The sequence below is a fragment of the Mixophyes fleayi genome, chromosome 7, assembly GCF_038048845.1.
Source record: "Mixophyes fleayi isolate aMixFle1 chromosome 7, aMixFle1.hap1, whole genome shotgun sequence".
NCBI classification, from domain to species: domain Eukaryota; kingdom Metazoa; phylum Chordata; class Amphibia; order Anura; family Limnodynastidae; genus Mixophyes; species Mixophyes fleayi.
In genome coordinates this window covers 146,987,803-147,015,455 of record NC_134408.1, presented here as the reverse complement: position 1 = coordinate 147,015,455, position 27,653 = coordinate 146,987,803, and the positions used below count along the sequence as shown (strand labels likewise).

The 27,653-nt window shown below is 42.1% G+C and overlaps 1 protein-coding gene across 12 annotated transcripts in view; it reads right to left on the bottom strand.

Moving 5' to 3' along the window:
• TNS1 (tensin 1) overlaps positions 1 to 27,653 on the bottom strand; it is a 322,456-nt gene that overhangs the window by 131,922 nt on the left and 162,881 nt on the right. The window contains exon 1 of one of the 12 annotated variants that reach the window (XM_075181096.1): positions 23,765 to 24,307. The exons of 10 other annotated variants lie outside the window; for them this stretch is intronic. Coding sequence is in view for 1 of the 2 variants with exons in the window: in XM_075181092.1 (XP_075037193.1) it covers positions 246 to 365 (120 nt within the window). In the remaining variant the exon portion in view is untranslated. Of the gene's footprint in view, positions 1 to 245; positions 394 to 23,764; positions 24,308 to 27,653 lie in introns of those variants that run through there. One more of the 12 variants, XM_075181092.1, reaches the window with a different exon arrangement.

The window sequence follows — 27,653 nt, the reverse complement described above, 5'->3', positions numbered from 1 at the left end:
CTACTAGACCCCTTACAATGGGGGTGTGTGACCTCTACAGAAACTAGTTCTTACTAAAGTAGTCAATGACCTACTCACTGCTAACTTCAGACATCACTGCTCCATACTTAATCTACTTGATCTATCTTCAGTCTTTGACATAGTGGATCAATCTCTACTACTCCTAACTCTTTTTTCCTTGGATATCCAAGGTCTTGCACCATCTGGGATCTCCTCCTATCTCTCTGACAGAGCTGATAATGTACCTTCTGTGCTTGACCTTCTCTGTTGTTGTACCACAAGACTCGGTCCTTGGATACCTCTTCTTCTCCAACTATGAACGTGGTCTTCTTCAGCCAGTTCTCTCCTTCAGGTTTCAGTATCATCTATATGCTGATGACACTCAAATCTAACACTCCGCTCCTGATCTCTCATCTCATCTCAATCCTGCTTCGGGACGTCTTACATCTGTGTTCTTTTCGTGCTTAAAAATTAACATGGATAAAACTTGTCATTTTTCCTCCTTCTAAATCTGTTCCTTTCCCTGACAGACCAACCCCTGGGGATAACATTCCAATCTCTCCATTTTCCCAAGCCCGCTGCTTAGGAGTATGACTGTCATTCACTGCTCACGTTCTAAGAACTGTCTGCTGCGTCCAGCTTAAAAACATATATTACATCGGTCCCTTTCTCACGCATGATGGAGCTAAAATATTGGTGACGTAATCATATCCCCACTAGGTTATTCCAACACTCCCCTGTAGTCTACCACTGAACAGAGTGGCTTTACTCCAATCGGTTATAAATTCTGCACCCTATTTACTCCCACTTCTCTAATGCTGCTACACACAGTATCTAAATTGGGTCCCTATAACGCACAGAATACGCTTCTAAATACTAGTCTTCACCTACAAAGCCCTCAGCAGTCTTGCACCTTGTTACATCTTTTCCCTAATCTTATGGTACTCTCCGAATTACCATTATACACATGACATCTTCTCTCTTCCTCCGATCACCTCTTCTCACTTAGGGGCATATTTATGAAAGCACGGTAGTGCACTTACCATGAAATTAAGCTCCCTGGGTGTCCTCCGGATATTTATGAAAGGTGCTTCGCAGCAGATATTGTGGATATCTGCTGCTTTGCACTCCTCTTCGTTTTTGGGAGCAGTTACCATTCTACAGTATGGTGACTGCTCCCAGCTCAAATCTAACAAGTTCCGAAAAAACATTTTTTTCGGAAACTTGTCTTGATAATAATTATCAGAATTGAAGAAATCCAATGCTGTCAGCTCTGCTCCGAAGAGCAGAGCTGGACAGCGCATGTGTGGAGGGATCACATGATCCCGCCCTGTCACTCAGAGCTCTCTCTCTAAAACGATAGTTGCAGAGACAGAGCGGGGATCTTTGTGCGCATGTCCAGTTCTTGGAACTGCACATGCGCAATTGAAGAATGAAAAGAACGAGGAGAAGATCCGGAGACAGCGCTTCCGAAGAGGGGGGCAAGTATGATTTTTTGTATCACAGAAACAGCAGTTTTTCGGAACTGCTGTTTCTGTGATCTGTTGTTTATAAATTTGAGAAATAGTTCAATCCTTATCCATGCGATAAGGATTGATAACTATTTCTCACTTTTGCCGAACATTGATAAATGTGTCCCTTAGCCTCTAGGGTTTCTCTTGAGCTGCACCTTTTCTCTGGAACTCACTTCCTTCAGCCACCACTCATAACCCTTAAACGTTCCCTCAAAACCCATCCCTTCAGACAAGCATATAACCTGGCCCCATACTAACTTGCTCCACTCAGCTGATCTATCGGAACATTCTCCCATCACAATCTGGTCTGCAGTTTATATCTTCCCTCACCTCTTCTTTCTATAAAATTATTCCTCCAGCTCTCTGAGCAAAGTTTTCACTTTTTGTCTCATATTTGTAAATATGTGAAATATTAGTACATTATAAACTATAGTACCACAAGAGACCTAAAGAGGCGTAAATGTATCAAGCTGAGAGTTTTCCGGCGGGTTTGAAAAAAACCAACCAGATTCTAGTTATGATTTAGTTAGTACATTCTACAAAATGACAGCTAGAATCTGATTGGTTGCTATAGGCAACATCTATACTTTTCAAACTAGCCGGAAAACTCTCCGCTTGATACATTTACCCCCTGGTGAATTTATCAGTTTGGTCTAATATTATGGACTTGTGACTTCTCATCTGTACCTAATAATCTCTGCTGATGTTTTAGGGCGGCTTTAAGCAATTGGCACCTCTGTGACTGCTACAGAACTACAAATCCCATTTAGAAAATGCCAACATATGACAGAAAGGGCATGCTGGGACTTGTAGTTCCACACCGACCACATGCTCTATAGTTTGACTTATATAGATAGCCCGATACTTTAAAGTATAAGAATATTTGAAGTGTGTGTTCAGAGACCATATAAAGGCATATAGATGCAGACTGAGCGCTTCTATAAAGGTCATACAAGGTGACGACTATTAACGTAATAATGTACAGTAGGCCGTCTGTTATTCATTACTATACACAAGTTTTTCTTATTAACACAGAAGTGATAAGATCAGGACTCACCAATTATAAGCACTGACATCGGAATTTACCACTCAGACAGATAGTACTTACAGGAGTTAACAAATATATCAGCAACAACTTTGGATTATAGTGATATATTTAATCACCAGAACTTTTATATATATCACTGTTTCCTTACATAGTTTGTGAGGTCTACAGGCCCCCTTTGCGTCTCCATACCGTATATCTCACATATTGTGACAGAAGTTGGACTTGGATTAAAAGGTTTGCGTTAGCCAAGTTTATCCATACTAAAGACATAAATAATTACATTTCAGCCTCCATTCAACATGGTACCACAGACATGCCGTTCACTGGAAAAAACTTCACGGAATATTTTAACTTTGAGCATTTTTTATTTTTTTTTATTAATTCATCATGATACAAAATGTTCCCACTAGCAGATCCTGCTAACTATCCCCAGATGTTTCCAAATCAGCCTCCCCCCTCCGTTACATTCTCATCCCTCCTTGTGTTTCGGAGGCCTGGGTCATGTAGAGGATGGTGGACACGCCCCCTTCACTTTAAGCGCACAGGAACGTAAGGAGCAGAAGTGGATCAGGCACTGCTCCTTGCTGCTGGCCGCGAGTGAACTTTACAGCGAGACTGAGTCACTGCTCCCCAAGGTGCCGAGAGTGGAATGAAAGCTGAGGATTGCAAAGACTGCAGGCCAAGGAATGAAAATGTGCATGATAGGTTTGTTACGGGATGTACAGAAGGAGTTTTACAGATATTTCCACTAGAGAACCACAGAAACATTGCATCACCATTGTTATGTCTCCTTATCTTTTTAGAGTGTACCCTTGGCCAGGGGCTGGCTGGCAAATTTTATCCTGGGGGTGCAAGCAGCCTATTAGGAATATCTTAAAGGAAACAGAATGCAGGTAGCCCTGTGACCTAACCAAAGGTAGCTCACTATAGGACTGGCCGGAGGGGTGGACGACCCCCTGCACACCCCGCCCTAACCAACCCAGCAACCCCTGCTTTTTGCCTGTACGCAGTGGATGCAGCCATTTTGTGGGCTGGGCTAATAAACACGAGAACACAGCCTATTCTTGAGAAGTAGTGGGGCGGGGATTTGCTGCAAGTGGTGACATCACAGTCCCGCCCAAAGCTGTGCAATGCAGTAAATCTCCGCATTGCACAGCAGGGGCGGGGCTGTGATGCAAATATCATTGACATGCCCCTCCCACACTTGCCCATTGGACCTCCCTTGCGGAGTCTATATAGGTAGAAAAAGTAGGCAAGTATGATGTAGAAAAATAAGAATGTTATAGTGCAGTTTGTCAGTAGAGACATTTTTGGAACAGTTGGTAACCATACAATGAGGTTCACTGGAGGTGGCCATATTGTGGTCTGACTGACACCGACACACTTAATATACAAGTAGTTTGATTAATATTCATGGGGCAACAATTTCTAGTAAATTGATCGTTTATATTCTTATAAATATTGGTTCAGCCCAGAAAATGACTGAGTGTAGGCTGCAGGTACGTATAAAGTTATTCTACATCTAACATTAATCAGTTACCTGTCAGTTCGTGAGCAGTTATGATGGTGGGAAATATTAGTGTTACAGACAATTTCCTGCTTTACATTCCCGAAGTGGCGACTGACGGACTGTTTAAATCAGGACTGTGCTGTTTATATTGGGTCTGCTCTGCATGAATCGGGACATTTAGAAGGTATGCTATTGTAGCAAAAACTGATGCATGAAAATAAAGACACCGAACACACCTGGTCCAGCAATAACAGATATATGTGGGGAGGATCTAAATTTACCCCCTGCACAATTATTACCGACACACTTAAATGACACAAGTGCAGGGGGAGAGCCATGAGTCAGTGGCCTAAATTAATAGTGTACAAGACTCTCCTGTCACATCTGGTACTTGAACTTTTGGCTAAATTAACCCTTATTATGTTAGAGGGTGAAGTAAGGCCACAGAAAAGCCAAGAATAGTATCTGTGACCACTTCAAAGGTCCCAGCATAAGCCATGAGTTTCTCTTTCAGTAACTGCGACGTTCTGAGCTCTCTTATTAATAAACGCAGATGATACCACATCCGTAGCGACAGGAGCGGTACTTAGCCTCCTAATATTGGGCTCCCACTATCAGGATTTGTAGTACAGGAGTGTTACAGTACAGATTAGACAACCCCAGGCTCTTCAGTTGATGTGGAACTACAAGTCCCAGGATGCCATACCAGCCAGCTTTATATAACACAGACAGCTACTTTAGCAATAATTACTTTCAAGCAGCTCAACATAAATTGTAGAATTGAAGCTACAAAGATCCGTTATGTTACTTTAGATCCCCTGGCACAATCCCCAAACTGTCATGTACAGGTATCTCCCAGGTCACGCTATGTCCCTCCACCCACCTTTCCCTTTTTCATATATGATCGCCCACAATTGTCCCATTGTTAAGAAAAGAAGATCTTGCCAACCGTAGAGGAGGTGGTCTATTCTGTGGGGTTGTGTAGCAGCCGGAGGCACAGGAAATATTGCCCTGGTGGAAGGAAGAAAGGATTCAACTAAATATCAACAAACCCCAAAAGTTAATGTCCAAGTGTCAAAGAAGAAGAGGTTGGATGTCTCTGCAGGATAACAATCCCAAACATACCGCAAAATCAACCGTGAAGTACTTATAAAGATAAAGAGTTTGGAACATCCTCACAGCCCCTAGAACATTGTTGTAAATCTGCGGGGAGATCTCAAATATGCAGCGTGTTCAAGACAATCTAAGAATATTTCTCAGCTAGAAGAAATCTCCCGAGGAAAGAGTGGGAAAAAATTCCTAAAGCAGGAGCAGAAAGACCCTTAGCTGGATACGTGCTGTGATTTCTGCCAAACGGTTTCTTTTTTATTATTATTAAATCTGTTAAATTCAGCAATAAATAGTAATTGTGCCTTAACATATCATATCTACAGATCTTACCCTGCAGAGATTGTATTACACCTGGGCATTCAGTGAAAACATCCTCTTTAACCAGGAATGACCAACATTTCCATACAACTGTATAGGATCTTAGGACACAGTCTCCAGCTTATGATCTTTGAGTTTAATCTTTTAGGCTCCATTCTAGGGTGATTTGGGTCCTTTTATTCTCCGTTTAAACAGCCATGAGGTACGGTGTAGAGTCCTTAAACAAAGTTACCATTTAGAGCTGACCATTATATATGACAGCACAATAGGAATATTTAGTCAACTGTTCCCAGCTTGTACAAAACCAACACTAGGCATCAGGAATAAATACCTGCAGCTAGGAGGAATTATAGGTAGAGACAAATGTCCAATGTCCTTCTCCAGCTGCTGAGAGTGAATGTATTAGAGAGATTTCCTCAAGTGTTTATAATTTATTTAAGGCTGTTTGCAGTGGCAGCTACTAAACTAACATGAATCTGGACATAGCGGAGGAGGAGAGCGAGACGCAGTCGTGTTTTAGTACAAACAGCAGCTGGAGGAGACAAGTCCCAGGCTGGACCCACAACAAAACTAAGGGGGTACAGCTGGGTGATCTAAGCGGGGGGGAGAATCAATTGCCAGCGGCGTGCCGCCAGATATCACCGCGTACATTGACGGCTATTGTGGTAAGATATCTCTGCTCATTACAAAGGTGTAAGGTAAAATGAGCTGTGATTCCAGCCTGAACATCGGCTCAATTTTGAAAGCATTCAAAGTAGCATGGTCACCTACACACAACTGCACATAAAACAAAAATCTAATTAAAGGACATAGAAAGACAAGTGTGTTACAGCCGCGTCATTTCTACTACATTCATCGTTTTATATCTTTGTATGAAGGCTGCCATGTTCTGGGCTGCCATAAATATTCCTGAGTATTAATCAGAATCTGAACATCTCATGCACCGGCAGTGGCATGTCATACTTGCCCACTTTTTGAACCTCCAATGCAGGAATCCGAAGGGGAAAGGGCATACTTGCCTTCTTTTTGAACCTTCAATGCGAGATATCTCAAGGGCAAATGTGCGGGCGGGTGTGAAGACACATGACTGAAATTCGGGAGTCTACCTGACACTCCGGGAGAAGAGGCATGTATGCAGCATGCTCATTGCTAAAATGGCATCATAAAAAACTGTAGGAAGACTGCCAGCTCTCACGAAATTAGCTCTGATGTATAACATGATGGCATCTTCAAACCATAGGACAGCCCACACCACTATAGCAGGAAGTGTAAGACATAAAGAGAGGAGAATCCTTTTTTTATAGTGAGATTCAATTAGGATTTAGCTCAAGTATATTTTTTTTTGTTTCAAAACCTTACTGACTGGTACACTCTAAAAACATAAGAGAAAAAGCTTCATAGATACGTGGAAAAATGCAGCTGAACAAATATTTAAAAAGTGATTAAAAAACAAACAAACAGAACAAAACAAAACTATCTCTACTTATGCATACTGTGGGCGTTACCTGCTTCTGAGATGGAAAACGGGATAAAACTTTTTTTTTTTTCTCCAAAATAAAACTTTTCATATTTGGCATAAAATTAACATCACTGGTCAACTATTAACAGGTTTGGCAAATCTATTTGTATCTCACTGAACAATAGGAACAGCTGTGAGTAAAGAAGAATAACAATATAATAGACAATAGTTCCCTAAATTGTAATATTCTCCCATTCGTCTATGCTGGAAGAATTCAGAAGTGGGCGGGATACGTGTCTGGAGACGACAGCATTTAATTGGACAGTTTATATGGGGTTGCTGCTTATCCATTCTGTAGCTCATCACTAAGGCCTAAGGCAACAGTAATGACATTAGCTACTAGTGAATGGATAGGTAGAACATTGGTTAAGCTCAGAAAATGTCTGCCCCCACTGTTGCAGGGGTATATGTGACAAGACGGGAATTAGGGGATCTTCTTAACCCACCACTGGTCTTGAGTCATCATTTTTTTGCAACGTACTGCAAGCTGTACTCGTATAAACTAGCGGTATACTGCTGACACGAACACTTTAAGGGGCCCGGATACATTGGCTTGAGGAGGGCACTGGAGGATTCGTTTCCTCTGCAGGTCTCGCTGACATTTAGTGAGTAGACAGATTTATTTTGAGAATCCCTTGTTCTTCTAACCTCTCCCTGTTACTGTAAACGCTCCCATCATTAGGAGGAATGAACAATTTACGGGGTCCCTCCCAACAGCTGAGAGCAGCGATTACCAGCAGTCATTTTCTCTTCCAGCTTCCAGATCAGACCAATTTGTGCTCCTGAACCAAACCCCCCAGCTCTGAAGAGCAGAATCATCCACTCGTACTATGTCTCTAGGTTATATCTCATACCTGTTTATTGTGGGTGAGGAACTAGCATGGAGCAGCCACTTGTATCATCTATACAAGCACCTAGACATAATATACAGCTCATGGCTCCATAGATAGGAGACTGCCGGGCCAATCACGGGATCATTCAGTAATGTGGGACTCATGATATGAGCTGTGTGGCTTTCTTATTATGCTACGTAACAGTGACAGCACCAGTCTACTCCAGTTTTTGATTGTACAAAGTTTATTACAGCCTGGTGGGACTGGTTTTTGGTGTGTGCAGGCTGCACTCATTGGCGGGTCTAATTGCGTATATGTTTGCTTTTTGTTATCCTATCTACTTATGTCTCAAAGCATTCTACAAGCATGTTTTATCCCTTCATCCCGATGGCATCAGGGATGATTGCCTCTGGCCTTACAATACAAAGGGTTACATTAAACTTAAGATCCACATCATCCTATGAAGACAAACGAGTCCTTACTCAAGACTATAATGTCTCCTTTCTGATAGTAGACATCAGATTTCCCCAGACAAACAAAGCCAACCTTATTCTATTGCTTGTCCTCAGGCTCCCAGAAGGATAACCCTAAACAAGGCAGCCAATCAGGCCCCATATCTGCTCTGTTGTTCTCATAGGAGGAACCCCACAAAAATGCTTTATAGAAGAGGTGACATCAATCAACAAAGGGGGGATTACCAGAAGTGCAGAGCTCCTTTAAACTGAAACTTTGCCAAAACGTGTGACCTATCACTGGAAGAGATGAGATCGCCCCTCCACCCACATAAAAAAATACTTATCATTATACATTTCTATTAATAGTACTGCTGTTATTATAGTGCTAAATGTAATATTTCTACATTATTCCTCCTCTATATAATGGTTTTATAACCTGAGCAATACTGAAATAACTTTATGCTCTAGATCTATATATATATATATATATATATATATATATATATATATATAAAACATTTCCCTGTAGTCCGGTTATGAGGTGACATTCTGAGAAAGTTGCAGCCTGTGTTAATTTATTCCACATTTTTGTACAATTCAGTATAGAGAGGGGAAAGGGTGGGTAAGGAGGATAGGGAAGTGAGGGCTGAGTTCAAGTACGTTACATAACAATGGTAATCACAGCAGGTAGGATGAGATCCCTGGGATTGGATTAGTTCCAGAAGCCAGAACCTCTGAACTAACATAGATCCTGTTCATGGAGGTGGGGCTTGATTCTACAGGAGGCGGAGTCATGTAGCCCCTCCCATCCCCTCCTCTCAAATCACACCTATATATAGTGTATGTAGATCTCCATAGTGTCTTGGTCTAATCTTCGAATACACCATATATAGGTAACTGGTGGCTCTGCAGCTGTCCTTTCCTGGCATGCTGGGACTTGTAGTTCCACTACTGCTAGAGGGATACAGGGAGCCAGCCTTTGCCACAGCACCTCATTCTTCTTCAGTACATGCAGTAATGTTCTGCAGATGCACAATGCATAACAAAGATATACATGTGGAGGAAACACATTGTGATGGCCGGATAAAGACAGCGTTAGGAGAGTGCATGTAAAACAGTCCTAGGTTTTCTGCACACTCAGTAAGTTATTCTGTCTAGGTCACTTCTGGTCTCCCAAAATGTCACTCTGGAACACGGAGACTCCTCAGACACCTCCACTGAAAGCTGCTGGGAGCTATAGGTTCATGGGGCAGACATAAACTAGCACATCTGTCTGGCATCATGAAGACATTGCCTATCATGCACCATTAGCAGATGTGCCGTGTATACAGACTCTGTGTCATTTCCTATTGCTTGGGAGTTTCCCCACATGGATGGGAGCTGGAAAGAGCTGCGGAAAGAAGGTTCGAGCAGTCCCACGGTACTGGGAAGGCAGAAATATGTGTCTGCAGACCCCCAAAGCCTCTGACTCAGCCGCCGCTGTCCTTGTGGGCTGCAGTTCCCACAGACGATCTAAAGCAATCGGAGCAAAAGACGATTCATTTTAAAGAGGGAAAGCTCAATAAAAAAGTATCTATCATTCTATCCACTGCTGTATACAATGGGCCCGATTCATTAAGGAAAGGAATACAAAAAAAATGAGTAACTTTGAACCTTAACAAAACCATGTTGCATTGGAGGGGGAGGTAAATTTAAAATGTGGGGACAGATTTATAGTTGGGGTAGGGCATGTCCTAGATCAACTTTTAATGTTGAAGAATTTATGTCCTACATGAAAAAACAGCCAGTATTTTCCTTATGTGCGAAACTCATTTGCACCCCTTGCATTGTAACATGGTTATGCCAAGGTTCAAATTTACTCATTTTTTCGCTGTACTTTCCTTAATGAATCAGGCCCTATGTGTTTATTGATGAATACATTTTACTGAGCATGCAGAGACCCTTAATGTCTCTCCAGAAAGAAGCAGGCGTAAGTGGCAGGATCACGCAAATCTTTATGGGTACATACATGTGCGCCCACTTTCTGGACAGGCACAGAGCAATGTCACACAAGATACGTTACGCGTCTTGCCTTAGTACTCACTCTGCACAGCCACTTAGTATACTAAAAAGAGTATTATTACCCACATTTATTTCACAGTCTCCTTCGCAGTCGCCTTGGTGCACTACAATCCCCATCATGCCGCCACTACTGATTTAATTACAATGCACTTCTTTGTATTTGAACTAATCCTCTTCAATATATATTAACGTTTAAATCTCAGATAATAAGAATGAACGCTAAGAACCAAATCTAACATACAGTAAAATAAAACGTACTGTGTACTGGTCAATACAGGGACATTTCCAATAATAAAATAAGGGACAGTTGCAAACTATGAACAACGTATCACAGAGGTAAGAAACCTTCACTTCTCCATCTATTGTGGAACTACAGATCCTAGCTCCTAGCTGGCAACCCATGCTGGGACTTCTAGTTCCTCAAAACCTCATCTATTAAAATGTTAGCTACCAATTATGGATTTTCATGTTCCAAAAAGCATTTACACAGGACGATGATGATAATGACGATCAGGTATGTAACACCAATGAAGACGCAACTAGATAGTAATGTCACTATACTTTGATGGTGTCTGAATGTAAACGTTTTGTGAAAACGTGGTTTGCTTGTAAAGAAGAAATATCACGGGGTATATGTAAACTAAAGGGAAAATAAGGTTACACAATAACAGGGCCTCTCCGCTGCCTAAATAAATAGTAACATTGCTGTGTGTATAGTTGTGACTCACAGAGGATATACTATATATCACACTCACATATAAACACTATGCCTACAAACATTGCTCAATGATGACACTGCTTGTTGTGGCTGGTGATTGGTGTAATCACTGTAGTGTTAAACAGGGACACTTGAGAGTCATAAATCACCTCATAAGTACATCAGACTTCGGGCTAGATTTACTAAGCTGCGGGTTTGAAAAAGTGGGGATGTTGCCTATAGCAACCAATCAGATTCTAGCTTTCATATATTTAGTACCTTCTACAAAATGACAGCTAGAATCTGATTGGTTGCTATAGGCAACATCTCCACTTTTTCAAACTCGTAGCTTAGTAAATCTAGCTCTTCAGCTCTGCTGTATATGTCTTTAGGAAAACAAACAATAAAATATAATGGAACCAATGTAAGTTATATTCCCTTAGATTGTACGCTCCTCTGAGCAGGGCCATCTCTCCTCCTGTTTCCACCACTTCTAACTCTGCTCTCCAGCTACTTAGCCCTCCTCCTCGAGGGTCCTCCACCCCACGTCCACTCTCACTCCCTCCTCCCCCCTGGGGGTCTCCCTGTCTTCCGCGCCCTCCTTCTTGGGCCCCGTCGTTTGCGGATCCTCCCTCCCCTTCCCCGCCCTCTCTAGCTGTGCATACTGAGTTGCTGTGTTTACTGTACTGTGCTGTCTCCCATTGTACTGTGATTTTGTTTGTCTCTGTACGGCGCTGCGGATGCCTTGTGGCGCCTTATAAATAAATATTAATAATAATAATAAATTCACACAGGGAAAAGGAGGAGGATGCAACTCTTCTAGGGGGGTCACAAGACGAGATTTAGGGGTAGATTTATCAAGGGAAAAGTGGAGGTGTTGCCCATAGCAACCAATCAGATTCTACTTATTATGTCCTAGAATGTACTTGATACATGATAGCTAGAATATGATTAGTTGCTATGGGCAACATCTCCACTTTTCCTCTTTAGAAAGTTTGATAAATTTACCCCTTAGTCTTATCACTCTGAATCCTAAATTATAAATTAGTCTAATGGGCATGTTGCATCAGAGGACATTCACTCATCGCATTTAGACTTTTACAACAGCAGAATTGACATTTTCTAAATACATTCCCTGTATTGTGTTGCCCAACACATCTGCCTCATTACACTACGTGAACTTGTAAAAGCATCAATGTTATTATATATATATATATATAAATATTTATTACTGTTGCATCATATTTGTTGCAATATTACTTCCAAAACAATAGTCTCATGTTGTCAGAACTGGGAATGTCTGGCAGTAAATCTGGAGGGGTGACGGGGGCCAGAAATTATTATGGAAAGGGCTCTGATGCTGTCATACCAAAATCATCCTTTCTCCCAGTGTTACCAGTTACCATATACAGACACAGAACTCTACACCCTGCAAAAAGCCATCAGAATACAACTGTGTTTACTGATTATTAAATACTAAGCTTTAATGAACCTTAATGTTACACACCATTCATTATAACAACTTGTACAATGAATTGTATCTGCTGCCGAGAGAATTAGCACTGGGCAGATAGTCATTTATAGTCACTTGTAAAGAAAACAAACCTGAAGGAATTACCTCTAAGGAGTAGATTTACTAAAACATCTAAAAGTGGAGGTGTTGCCCATAGCAACCAATCAGAGTCTAGCTCTCATTTTCTACAATGTAGTAGATAAATGAGAGCTACATTCTGATTGGTTGCTATGAGATAAATCTACTTTTCCTTTTTAGAAGTATTAGTAAATCTTCCCCTAAGTTTTAGGTGCCATGGAAATGTGCAGGCTGGCTACCCGTGTAGTGCGGGATAAAAGGAGCTGGTTTAAGTTTTTCTATAAAACTACACATTATAAATAAATGTCATCTCTTGCAGTGAGAACACCGTCTTCTGGGTGCAATGTGGCAATGGTATAATATAGGGCATGGTTACTTTGTCGCACACTGATTAACATTTTGGCAACTAAAAGGTGTCTCTGTTTCTATGCAACCGTGAACTGCTGAGTGTTGTGTCAGTAAAAGGTTCAGCGGTCAATGATTTACTAGCATTTTGTGGCAACGCAGAGGCTGCGCTGTCTGAGGTTAACATTCTTCCCAGCAAACAAACTCTAGTCAGGGAACACATGTTAATGTGATGCGTGGACAGGGGGACAATGCAACAGAGGTAATGGGGGTAAGAGACAGCTCCACCCAGAGAAAGGAGACTGCAGCAATGGTTTGCCTCAGAGCAGTGATAGGCAGGACATGCTGGGATTTGTGGTTCCCCCCTACAACACAAAGAAACGACTATATCAGATTCTAAGAAGAAATAAGAGTCATTATTGTTCGATTGAGACTAAAACCATTCTCCATGTCAGAGCACAGTACGGTCACGGTCATTTTTAGCTTCTGGCTGGTTACAAGGACACAGTGTGGGGATTGACATGTCAGCAACACGTCACAAAGTCGTTAGCTCCGTATAACATCGCTGCTCCTTTTGTGAGTGGTCGGCGTACATGTAGATTACATACTACCACTATGAAATAGAATTACAGGTTTGCAAAGATGGTGCACAGGGCACAGAAATGAAGTAACGCTGCCTACGCAACGTGACTAAATTGAACGTTTCTTTACAAAGAATTGCTCAGTTCATTCTCCTCAAGATATTCATTAACATAGAAAAGTATGAGGACTGTAGAAAGATCCTTATTTTAATTGCCAATATTTGTAAAGTTTAAAATCGTTTATAAAGTTTCCACCACACCCTGATGGTGGGAGTGCAACATTTGCCCTGCTTCGTGCTAAGGTCATCCAGTCATATAGCACCACGACTAAGGCCACAAGGACATAGAGGAGGCTGAAATTAACCCACTTTTTGCATAATACAAAGCAGAGAGACCGATACGATTTGTACCTACAGTGCATTGTTTAATATCTGCCACAACATGAGGATTTTTGCTAACTGACAATAATTCATACAATTATTAAGCATGTAAAAGGATATTATATTACTGTGAGAAAGGCTGTAAACGAGGGCTCCTGTCCCAGCAGGAAGCACCCTAATAAACGAGGTATGTAGTGACAGAGATGTTCTGATAAGAGGAATGTTCCCATCCACAGAAGTTTACTAAATGAATAACTCTCCCAAAGACAGTTTAATGATTAATTTCCTCTCACTGTTTACAACAGATGTAGGAAATAAGAGCAGATCCAACTCTAGCTGGACTACAAATCCCAGCGTGTCCTGGACAGCTACAGATTACCTAAACCTTATAGGTAGCAAGACTGAAGTAGTTGTACAAATACAGTTGGAGCAGCCTTTGTTGTCGCATTAAGATCACGAACCACCAATTAGATCGTTATCACATTTCTGGGGATAATGTGGACCTGCCTATCCCATGGGTTGGTTTGCCTAACATGTCAAATAAGGATTTATTTTGAAAACGGAAATAAAGTACTAGTGTGTGGGCCAAGTCTGTCTCCTACTTCTGCCCAGAAAGGGGAGAAGCTGTCAGGAAGTGAAGACACAGACCAAAAAAACAAAACAAAATTATATATATATATATATATATATATATATATATATATAAACATACATATACATATACATACACACACACAGGTAACATATCTATTATCCAAGGACCTGGGGTTTTTCTGGAAAATGTTTTTTTTTGTGTTATTTGGAGCATCGTGCCTAAAATATAATAATTTACATTTCAGAAATTTTCCAATGTTTTTCCCTTCCCCCAAACCTGGACAAAATTGCTGATTATACCTGTATGTATGACATTCTCTTCCTCATTAAATTGAATGAGATGCTCAGTGACCAGGTGTGTGTGTGTGTATAATATTCTCCTCCTCACTGCTCTCAAGCAGCGCTCCTCACACTAGCTGTAATAGGTCTATGTGTATGACATTTTCATAATTGAATTGTAAGGCAGTGCTCTTCACAGTGCCTTGAGGGGGAGGAGCTCAGTGACCAAGGGGTATATTTACCAAACTGCAGGTTTGAAAAAGTGTAGATGTTGCCTATAGCAACCAATCAGATTCTAGCTGTCATTTTGTAGAATGTACTAAATAAATGATAACTAGAATCTGATTGGTTGCTATAGGCAATATCTCCACTTTTTCAAACCCGCAGTTTAATAAATATACCCCAATAGTCTCTTCATTGCTCTGTACCAGTGCTCCTCGCACTAATAGGAGATATGGTCTGTGTGACTTTCTCCTGCACATTAAACTGTGTACCAGGGCTCCTCGCAGTGACAGCAGTAGAAAGCACAAAGTGATCATGTCTGCATGCTTGACATAATCACCAAACAGCAGCAATTCTTTGCTCATTTCTGTATTACGACACAATGATCATTTTTCATATATGGGGATTTAGGATCACGGAGATCTGCGGTGAAGGAGAAAGGAGACGAGTGATAAAAACGTCTTCGTATCAGTCACGTTGGGTCATAAACACAGTTTAGAAGGAACCGCGGATACAACACTTTGCGCTGTATAATGTGAATCTGTACGTGTCATCAGAGTAAAAAAACATTTACATTCTGCATATGGGATATATCATTTTTAGCGTGTCTCGCAATAATTTTTCTCCCATTATAGCACACTGAGTAAACTGCCGGGCCTAGCTAATGTAAACAGTCTGCTGCAGGAATTTATATTAAACATACAACACCTAAGAAGCGGCTTAAGCTAAAAACGCTGATCCCATACAGCCGCTATGAGAGCAGAACTGGTATTTTGTTACAGGGAAACCAAGCTCTGTAACTGGAGGAAACAGGAGGCTCTACAACAGTGCTAATTAGACTGCCAGTGGCTTACACCCAATCACAGGTGAGCCTGGTGCGCTCTAGAGTGCTGTACGCTATCATCACTGGGTGAGTCACATGGCGGGTGACTTAACCTGCAATAGATCATTGACCAGGAAACATTAACTGATTTAGGGATCAAAACCATACTTGCCAACTCTCCCTCAATGTCAGGGAGACTCCCTGAAATAGGGGTGATCTCCCTCACTCCCTGAAGAGTCTGGCATTCTCCCCGATACAAGACGTGGTTGGCTTCACCATCTGTGGCATGATGACACAGCTCAGAAATTGTGTTCTATGTCCATGTATTGGTGCCTATGGTGGTGGCCATTTTCATGGAGACCAAGATTTAATCAAAGACTGACAGGTAAGACAACATGACTTCAGTAATGGAGACAGAAATGTAAAAGACACTTCAGTCTCTAGAGATTCATTAGCTGCTTTTCTTTAATGCCTACTCTCCCGAAATGTCCGGGAGACTCCCGCATTTCTGGGAGACTTCCTGGGCAACCGAGAGAGTAGGGCAAACTCCTGGTTCTTGCCCCCGCAATAGATAAGTGCTGTAATTGGCCAAAATTGTGACAATCGTTTAGGGGCGGTACCAAAATGATGCAATTAGTCAAGCCCCGCCCCAACCTCCCCTGGGATTTCCCTGAAACCAACGAGGAAAAGTTGGCAAGTATGACCAAAACTATAGGTAATTCATTCAGAGGAGTTCTTCCTTCACTAGCCGTTCATTGCTGTCAAAGAAGGCAAGAAAGGAGCCACTAGTCAGACAGCAAAAGCAATTCACTGTTCTACTGCTAAGAATTATATATATATATATATATATATATATATATATATATATATATATATATGTAAAGTACTCACAGAATTTGTTTCTATTTTAAATGCTCCTGATATAGCATACTAACCAATGCATTTATTTAAATACACTAAAACATATGTGGTTAAGTTCAACGCAGAATAATTAACCAAGGACAATAAAGAGCAACTCTCTCTGTTCATGTAAATGAATTGCTAAAAAAAAAAACAATGTATCTATTATGATTTATTTAGATAGCGCCAAACACATTGCGCAGAGCTGTACAGAGAGTATGCAGTCAGTCTTTCATAGTTAGCCCCTGCACCAATGGAGCTTACACTCTAACCTCCCTACCACGCATATACAATAAGGTAAATTTCTGTCAGCAGCCAGTTAACCTAACAGTATGTTTTTGGGCCATGAGAGGAAACCAGAGCACTCGGAGGAAGCCCACGCAAACACAGGGAGCACATACAAACTGCTCACAAATAAGGCTTTGGTCGATATCACACCAATGACCTGTGAGACAGCACTGCTAACCACTGAGCCACCACGTGCCGCCCATTACTTACTAACTGCAGGGGGTAAATGTATCAAGCTGAGATTTTTTCCGGCGGGTTTGAAAAACCAATCAGATTCTAGTTATCATTTATTTAGTACATTCTACAAAATGACAGCTAGAATCTGATTGGTTGCTATAGGCAACATCTCCACTTTTCAAACCCGCAGGAAAACTCTCAGCTTGATACATTTACCCCCAGGAGTGCACAGTAAATAAATTAAAGTCATCTAAAGGTGCACAGGCTCTTTAACCATATATACATTGAACCCACCAGTTCAATTACACACTTTACAATTAAACTGAAGACATTCTTCTTATGTAAAATATACACTATATTAAGTATTAAAAAAAAGACTATGAAATTAAATCTATTTGAAGTCTATTTTGCGGCAGTATTGGCAAAATTATAAATCTCACTGCTGGCAGCAAATGCAATTACAGATAAATCATTCAGATAATGTTTGTACTGCTGAAGAACATGTTTCAAAAACATTACAACACTTAAATAATGCAAAACAAGGGAAGTAGTTGTAGCAAATGCTGATACGTATGGAATAGGTAATGTAAACCGATACATTATCTTATAGTACCTTATAGACCTGAGCCAAACAACAATTAAAATACCTCTGCAGCTCCTACTATCACTCAACATGTGAATGCCGAGGCAGACACAAAGGACATTATCCTATAGACATGGGGTCCTGATAGGGGCTATCGTAACAACCTGAGCTGTACATACATCAACATTACTTTACTTAATCACTGAGCTGACACAAGTGCTGTTCAGCGAGACATGTAATGTGCATTTGAAGGTTTTATCAGGTTAAAAAAAGGAATCCATACATCACTGACGAAGGGAATGACTTCCCTACGGGATAGTGTGGGCATAGTTGCCTCCAGGAGATTAAAGTGAGAACAATTTGTTTTTATAAGCATTCAACATCAATATTACAGCTATATTTGGCAACTGACACTTTGAAAGAGTTCTCACAAAGGCCTCTATTTATGCAGAAGGGAATTGGAGGAGCTACAAGTTACCGAGCGGGCTGAGGATTACTGAATAAGCGGGCAATCATTTTAATAACATTTATAAAGCAGGGATTAGCCTGCTGTGCTTGGACTCCCAGGACAAACAGACGTTGCACATGTATGCGGAGAAGGGACGGTGGGTATGATAGGGGCTATTAAATAGAGCAGGGTCCTCTCAACTCTTTGTCTCTATGTATTACCCAGTATTGTTTTACTGCTGTTTGTTCCCAATTGTAAAGTGCTACGGAATTTGCTGGAGCTATATAAATAAATGTTGTTGATTATGATATCAAGGGTTTTACTAAGGTACAGGACTGAAGCATTCTGCATTACTAAGAGAAGTATTAGAACAAGAGGACATGCACTAAATCTGGGAGGTACAAGAACATTGAAGAAGGAGTAGTGGATAGGTGGAACAGCCTTCAAACTGAGGTAGTAGAGGCTAATATGGTATTTAAAATGCTTGGGGGAGGCCTAGGGCCATCCTAAATCTGAAAAAAAAAACTAAGGATCAAAGAGGATCTGAGGTTTTTAGCAATAAAAAAGTGACAGACTATCTGTAGTCAAAATCTGTCTCCATGTAAAAGAAAATGCATAAGAGCCATTTGTAGAGCACGGACATTTATCAGGTCCTTTAATTTTGGCCAATTTCAAAGCAGTAACATGTTCTAAATGATTTCCCCAAGACTCCAGTCTGTGTAACAATAACAGTGACTTCCTGTAGTGATTATCAGTGACGTTCCAAGGAGCTGGCAGCCCCTGTCCGCTCCCCTCTCTATAGGACCAGGGTACCAGCACAATTCCCAGATGTTCAGAAATGTTTTCTGCTGACGTAGAAAAACATGTTGGGACGAAGGGTCAGATAAACTGATAAACTTCTAGCGATTGCTTCTCGCTGTACACGGAGCGCCGAACGCCCTAAGATGTCACAGCGACACATACTGTACCCCCACCAGGCACCAGGCATGTAGACACACAACCTCTGTGTACAACATCACATATTGTACCCACATAACACACATCAGGCATGTAGACACACAACCTCTGTGTACAACATCACATACTGTACCCACATATCACACATCAGACATGTAGACACACAACCTCTGTGTACAACATCACATATTGTACCCACATAATACACAGCAGGCATGTAGACACACAACCTCTGTGTACAACATCACATACTGTACCCACATATCACACATCAGGCATGTAGACACACAACCTCTGTGTACAACATCACATACTGTACCCACATATCACACACCAGGCATGTAGACACACAACCTCTGTGTACAACATCACATACTGTACCCACATATCACACACCAGGCATGTAGACACACAACCTCTGTGTACAACATCACATACTGTACCCACATATCACACACCAGACATGTAGACACACAACCTCTGTGTACAACATCACATACTGTACCCACATATCACACACCAGGCATGTAGACACACAACCTCTGTGTACAACATCACATACTGTACCCATATATCACACATCAGGCATGTAGACACACAACCTCTGTGTACAACATCACATATTGTACCCACATATCACACATCAGGCATGTAGACACACAACCTCTGTGTACAACATCACATACTGTACCCACATAACACACACCAGACATGTAGACACACAACCTCTGTGTACAACATCACACACTGTACCCACATAATACACAGCAGGCATGTAGACACACAACCTCTGTGTACAACATCACATACTGTACCCACATAACACACATCATGTAGATATACAACACTTACTGCATTTTCTATAATCTTACAGTGTTATTAGTTAACTATTTGAATGGAGAACAAGTCATATGTATGTTTATTCATCTTTTTTTTTAATAAGTGATCATTTTAATAACATAAAATCTATGACAACTGATGTTAATATATATACTAAGTTCAGTAATAACTGGTAAATTCTTAAGTCATCAATTAGGAAAACTTGTGTATTACAAGAAATAACAACCTTTTACTGCAAATATTATGAATTATAGCTATAAATATCCGGTCACAGAACTCCCTGGTGACTACGAATATCCTTATAATTAGTAAATGCTACATATTATTACTATGTTTATATGTTAGTTATAATGACATTGTGGCCTGATTTATCTTCGACTTGCGTTTAAAAAACATGCCAGTAACTTGTGCACACAGAGCCCCGTATCCAAGTACAAGCGGATTTCTGGGTATAAGTCCGCTCTGGTTATACGCTACTTGCTGTATGTAGACAGAGAGAACACAGAGCAGGACACGCACATACGTGTGTACAACATAAAGTCCCATCAGAACGCATGCAAAAAAATCCATTTTTTTTAACAGTAAATACATAAATCAGGTGGTCCTTAATGCGTATGTACATACAATGCATTTTATACACACACATGTCCTGTGCTATCTAGCGGCTCGCATATGTGTAGTTTTTATTACAAAGACGCCGTGACAGTTTTCACCATCAGTCAGCACTTACACCTGCCCTGTAGCTGCTGCAAATGATACAGAACAAGCGCACATACGAGGAGCCCAGGACATGAACCAGTCACATCTATATCGGAACGCCCTCCGTGCGCCCTCACTGTACATTGCCCTCCCACACCTCTCCACCCTCTAAGTCATAGGCGGTCATAAGTCATTTGCGTTCAGACATGAATTGCGTCCCTCCATTCTGCCACATGCGCACAGCTTTTTCACGCATAATACAGCGCACAAATGGATGTACGCCCAAAGATGAATCAGGAATGTATCTACGTAATTACATACTTGCCAACTTTTCCTCGTTGGCTTCAGGGAGATCTCGGGGGAGGTGGGTGTGCGGGGGCGGGGCTTGATGAATCGCAACTTTTTGGCCCCATCCTCTAAACCAGTGATGGCTAACCTGTGACACTCCAGGTGTTGTGAAACTACAAGTCCCAGCATGCTCTGCCAGCTATCAGCTAGTTATCTAATGGCAAAGCATGCTGGGGCTTGTAGTTTCACAACACCTGGAGTGTCACAGGTTAGCCATGACTGCCCTAAACGATTGTCACAATTTTGGCCAATTACAACAGGGGGCGGGGCTAAGATGATGTGATATTTACGTCATTAAGCCCCGCCCCGCCACGTATCTATTGCAGAGGTTGCCCTGCTCTCCCGGAAGGTCTCCCAGAAATGCAGGAGTCTCCAGGACATTCCAGGAGAGTAGGCAACTATGCGTTAAAGAAAAGTAGCTAATGAATCTCTACAGACTGAAGTATCTTTTACATGTCTGTCTCCATTACTGAAGTCATGTTGTCTTACCTGTCAGTCTTTGAGTAAATCTTAATATCCATGAAAATGGCCACCTCCATAGGCATCAATACATGGACATAGGACACCATTTCTGAACTGTGTCATCATGCCACAGATGGCGAAGCCAACCACGTCTTGTACTGGCTCAGCATCAGGGAGAATGCCAGACTCTTCAGGGAGTGAGAGAGATCACCCCCATTTCAGGGAGTCTCCCAGTTGGCAAGTATGCGTAATTACTACGTTATACATCAATTGTAAATCACAGTCTGTATTACATAGAACACAATACAGTATTGAACATGAATAAAACTGCATCTAACATATCCTAAACACACTGTGGACCGGATGGAACAAATATACAATGACTTATTATTACTGTGATTTAATTACTGCGCAGAATATATTCCCTGCAATGATACTATAGTAACAGTTCAATAACTATACATCCACTTCAATTACGAGGTCACAATGATAGATATCTTTAGTCTACTATGTAACCAGAAATAATTGATTTTTTCCTGATGCTAAGTGTGAACCCCAATGAAATTTGGACCCAGCATGTTCTAGAGACCCAGCCAATAAACCAGTCAGTAGAACAGGTGTGATCTGTCCCTGAATTCTCAGAGTCCCAACTTTCAGGGATTTAACTTCCTAGGACTAATCTCCCCATTTTTTAATTTATAACTGAGCAACTGCACGGCAACAAATCTATAGCTATCTAAGCGGTTTAGTATCTGTTCCTAATTTGTATTAAAAATACAATACAGATGTATTATGATTATTTCCAGCGCTCGGGGTAAGTTGCAACGTTTATCTTCCTGTATACCTCCGAAGGGCATCACATGCAACAAGTGGACCTTTAACTGACCATGGAAGTGGTGATTAGATTTTGGCAGGTGACATATAGTCACCTGGCTACCTGCAAACATCCCGGATTCAGCCCTAAAATATCACAGGGAATCCGATTGGTAGACAAAAAAAAAGGTGGAGCCTAACTTTTATTTTAACAAGTAGTTGCGGACAGGTCGTCTGGTTACAATACACAGTATAATGACAGCCTACTTCATATTAGACCAAGACATGTTTCATATTTATACTAAGTGACAATGTTACCAATTCTGACAACAATATAATTCCATCCACAGCATCTCAACGGAATGGTTAGATCAAAGACACTTCTATGACCCTATGAACAAATCCAGTGATACAGGAGAGAGAACGCAGCCCCTTATCATCATCATCATCTACACATCTTTATACCAATGTCTAACCACCATAGGCGATTTCTGAATTTGGAATGTAATGTTTCTGTTGTGACGACAGTGTCACCCTCAGAGCAGCAGCAATTGTCCTCTCAGCCTAAAATAGGAATAATATGCCAGGAATTGTATAAATGGTGGATTTGGAGGAATGTTTGTGCGTATGTGGGAATAAATGTTTGGATTACATTCATGGTAACATCTCATGAAATAGGCAAATTACCAGAAGACCGTTATCTGTACAGTGTCAAATCCTGACCCAGAATGACAGTAGGGTAACATGATAGCGTCACGCCAAACTGTAGCCTAGACCTAGGTAACATGTGCGGTCCAGTTCTCGTGGAACTACAATTTCCAGCATGTCCTGTCCATTGAACTTGCATTACCGCAACAGCTAGCCAGCCACTAGTTGCCTACCATTGTCTTGGACTATAGGAGACATTGATTTTTCAGTGATACAAAGAGAAACAACTAGAAAGCTCAATATCTCCAGCTGACAGCAGTCACCGTGCACTCCAGGTTCATAGGCAAAAAAAATCAATAACCCAACTTGCCAGATTCATAGGTGTCAAAATACAATACTACCTATAATTCCATCACACTGAAGATCATTAATGCAGAATACATCATCATCACCATCAACTGCAGACTTCAACTGTACAGATTTAATTGGAGAATAAAATTCAAGTTGGTTGACATATGAGTCATGTTTATTCACCAGTATAAATGATTAAAGAGGATGGAACATCCAAGTCGCCCAGGTCAGGGCACCTTCAGCTAACGACGTGCATATAAACACAAACCTCACATAAAATGTCTGCCAGTTATATGCCAGGAGAAGCATGACTGTGCCCTAGATGCCAGTCCTCTCTCATCAGCAACAAGCACACAGATACCCCTCTTACCTTACACAGCTGCTGCAGGATCCCGGAGAGTCAGATGCCCCCTGTCCAGTTCCCACCAGCTCCTTGTTGAAAAATCCAAAGCTTATCTTGAACAAACCCTCCTTCCTTCTCCCATGTCACCTTGACAGAGGGGTGAACAGGGCACAGAAATGCCAAAATACAGAACACAAAAAACAAAAAAACAACAACTGATGACCAAAAAAAAAAAAAAAAAAGTATAAAAAAACTGTTGCAAATAAGAAGCAGCCAAAAAGAGGGGGGAAAAGTTTCCGGGAAAGAAGGGAGAGAATGTGGGAGCAGGATTGTGTGCAGCGAGAGCCTGTGAGCTGTAGTCCTTAGTGAGCAGCGTGGGGAATCAGGCAAACAGTGTATGGAAAAGCTGAAAGGCACTGGAGAGGGGGGGGGGGGGGGTGCTTATTCCTCCCTATCCATTTGCCTCAGTCCTGGGTTTTTATTTTTTTTTCTTCAATGAGCTGCATGCTCCAAGCAAAACACATACACACCCAACAACAACTTCTGGCTGCTTGACTGATTTGTGCAGCCTTAAAGGGCATGGAATCCAGGAGGGGGGAGTGGGGGCATTAAACACACATAGTGAAGAGTCCAGCGGCAGCGCTGGGAGAGGGAGAGAAGGAGACTGGCCAGGTGGGAGGGAGCACAGCTGGGAGAGGTGGAGGGAGAGGGAGGGGTGTCACCAATTTCTTCTCCAGCTTTCTTCCATGTTATAAAATAAAACTGTACATGCAGCTGGCTTCCTGTGTATTAACCCTGCCTCTGCCAGGAGCTGGGAGCTGGGTCCCCATCCCAACAGCCTTCCCAGGACGGTCACCGTGAAACTGTTCCATGCAGAAAGTTTATCTTCTATCTATTCAAGCAAATTTTACAAAAAATGTAAAAAATTAAAAGATAAAAACAAAACGTTTGTTTGCGCAGACAGACTATTTTATGGACTGATTGAATGATGGGTGACAACGGGGGTCATGTACTATCATCATCAACATTTATTTATATAGTGTCAGCAAATTCCGTAGCGCTTTACAATTGGGAACAAACATTAATAAGACAATACTGGGTAATACATACAGACAGAGAGGTAAGAGGGCCCTGCTCGCAAGCTTACAATCTATGGGACAATGGGAGTTAGAAACACAAGGGTACGTGCTACATCATATTGCACAATGGACCAACTAGAATGCAAAGGTAAAAGTATTGAGTGGGCTGTGTGTGTAGCAGTGTTGGTCAGAGGGTTGTTGTCTTGTGTTAGCTGTGTGGAGCATAGGCAAAACGAGGGGGGTTTTCTAGTGCCTGGAAACCCCCCTCCAAGCCTGGGGCACTGTATAATTGAGGTGGCTGGACCCTGCCCCCACTTCACACGGCTCTAGTTGAAAAGGGAGAGCTATGTGCACCTAACAGTAGAACACGCAGCATTGCCCATGTATATTATGGGGATAGGAAGAGCTGGAGAGCAGTCAAGCACGGTCTAATATTATAGCCACACCCCCATGCATGCTGGTCACGCCCACTGGCGGCGTGGTGTGGAAACCCCCCTCTACAAATCCTGCGTTTGCCCCTGTGGAGGGTGGTAATAGAGTAATCTAGGGAGATTAAGAGGGTGGTAGAGGAATATCATAAATGTAACGTATGAATCACTGTGGTTGAGAGAGGAACCAGCTTGGGTGCAGCAGGACATAGTTCCCAGCTCGGACTGTCATGTGTTTGGCTCCAGTCATCAGGACAGAGAGGAGTGGAGGTATTTCACCTGGAGAGATGGTCCTCGGCCAAGAATGTCTTATTCCCGCTGCCCTCAATGCTTGGAATTTGTTTTCCACAGATCAGTGCCAATTATTCTGCCCAGAAGCACATTTCTTTAGCTTGTGCCATACCAGGTAATGATCAGGAATCAATCTGAAGCAACCTCTGGCTCAACAATTCTGTATGCTAGGTGTAATTCTCAGTATCTGTTCCTGTCCTGGCATTTATATATTACTGCACAGTACCACTCCTCTTGTTCTGTATGTGTTTACTAGTTATCAGACTCTGGTTCTATACTGGTATGTATGTAGGGTATGGTAAGTTCTGTGTAATTGTCAGTCTCTCTTCTTATCCAATATAGATTGACACCTGCACAGTGCCACTTCCCATGTTCTGTGTATTTCTCAGTCTCTGTTCTTATGCCATATGTATGTACAACTGCACAGTGCCACTTCCCATGTTCTGTGTAATTCTCAGCCTCTGTTCTTATGCCATATGTATATACAACTGCACAGTTCCACTTCCCATGTTCTGTGTAATTCTCAGTCTCTGTTCTTATGACATATGTATGTACAATTGCACAGTTCCACTTCCCATGTTCTGTGCAATTCTCACAGTCTCTGTTCTTATGTCATATCGCCCGCATCTGGCCCTTCCTTTCTCATGAAGCAACCAAAACCATTATCCATGCTCTTATCATCTCCAGGCTGGACTACTGCAACCTTCTCCTCACCGGCCTCCCCCGCTCTCGCCTTGCCTCCCTCCGTTCTATACTCAATGCAGCTGCGAGGCTCATCTTCCTTTCTCGCCGCTCCTCTTCTGCCTCACCTCTCTGCCTTGCCCTTCACTGGCTCCCCTTCCCCTACCGTATGCTTTACAAACTTCTTACCCTCACCTACAAGGCCCTCTCCCACTCTACTGCCCCCTATATCTCCAACCTTCTCTCCATCCACACTCCCGCCCGGTCCCTGCATTCGGCCAATGACCGTCGCCTCTCGTCCACTCTGATCACCTCATCCCACTCTAGAATTCAAGACTTCTCCCGAGCTGCACCCCTCCACTGGAATGACCTCCCACGCTCCATCCGTTTGTCCCCTAACTTGTGCTCCTTCAAACGGGCACTCAAAACCCATCTCTTCCTTAAAGCCTACCAGCCTTCCACCTAACCCTCTCTCCATGCTCGCTTCCATCCCCTTGCTCCTCCTCTGTTGGGGTGCACGCTTGCTCCCCCCCCTCTGACTCCCTTTGTGCCGGCTGTCTGTTTCCCCTCCCTTCAGGATGTAAGCTCTTATGAGCAGGGCCCTTCTCCCTCCTGCCTCTCTACCTTCTCTTCTGCTCCTACTCCATTACATCTGCTTTGCCTGGAGCCTCTGAAGTTTTGGTACTAGTTGTTTATTGTTCTGTACTGTTATTCCCTGTACTGTCCATTGTTTGTACTGTGTTCGGCGCTACGGAAACCTTGTGGCGCCTTATAAATAAATAATAATAATAATAATAATATGCATATACAACTGCAAAGTGACACTTCTATTGCTCTGTGTAATTCTCAGTATCTGTTTTTTTTATGTTTGGACAACTACACTGTTGTCTAAGCTAAATGTACATATTACATATGTAAGGATAAAGTACTACTTCTCCTTAAATTCACCTTTCAATGCATTTGTAAAGCGCTACAGAATTTTCTGGCACTGTATAAATAAATGATTATGATGATGCTTTTCTTCTGCATCTTTTAAGATTACTTACAATAGAACAGTTTGCTAACCACATCGTTCTGGGTGACACCGAGCGCCATGATCTGACCCTGAGCATGGACCGGTTGAGCAGTATAAGTAACTGCAATGCTGGCAGCACACACAGACACCGCACAATGCAGAGTCACACACAGACACCGCACAATGCAGAGTCACACACAGACACCGCACGATGCAGAGTCACACACAGACACCGCACAATGCAGGAGTCACACACAGACACCGCACAATGCAGGAGTCACACACAGACACCGCACAATGCAGGAGTCACACACAGACACCGCACAATGCAGGAGTCACACACAGACACCGCACAATGCAGGAGTCACACACAGACACCGCACAATGCAGGAGTCACACACAGACACCGCACAATGCAGGAG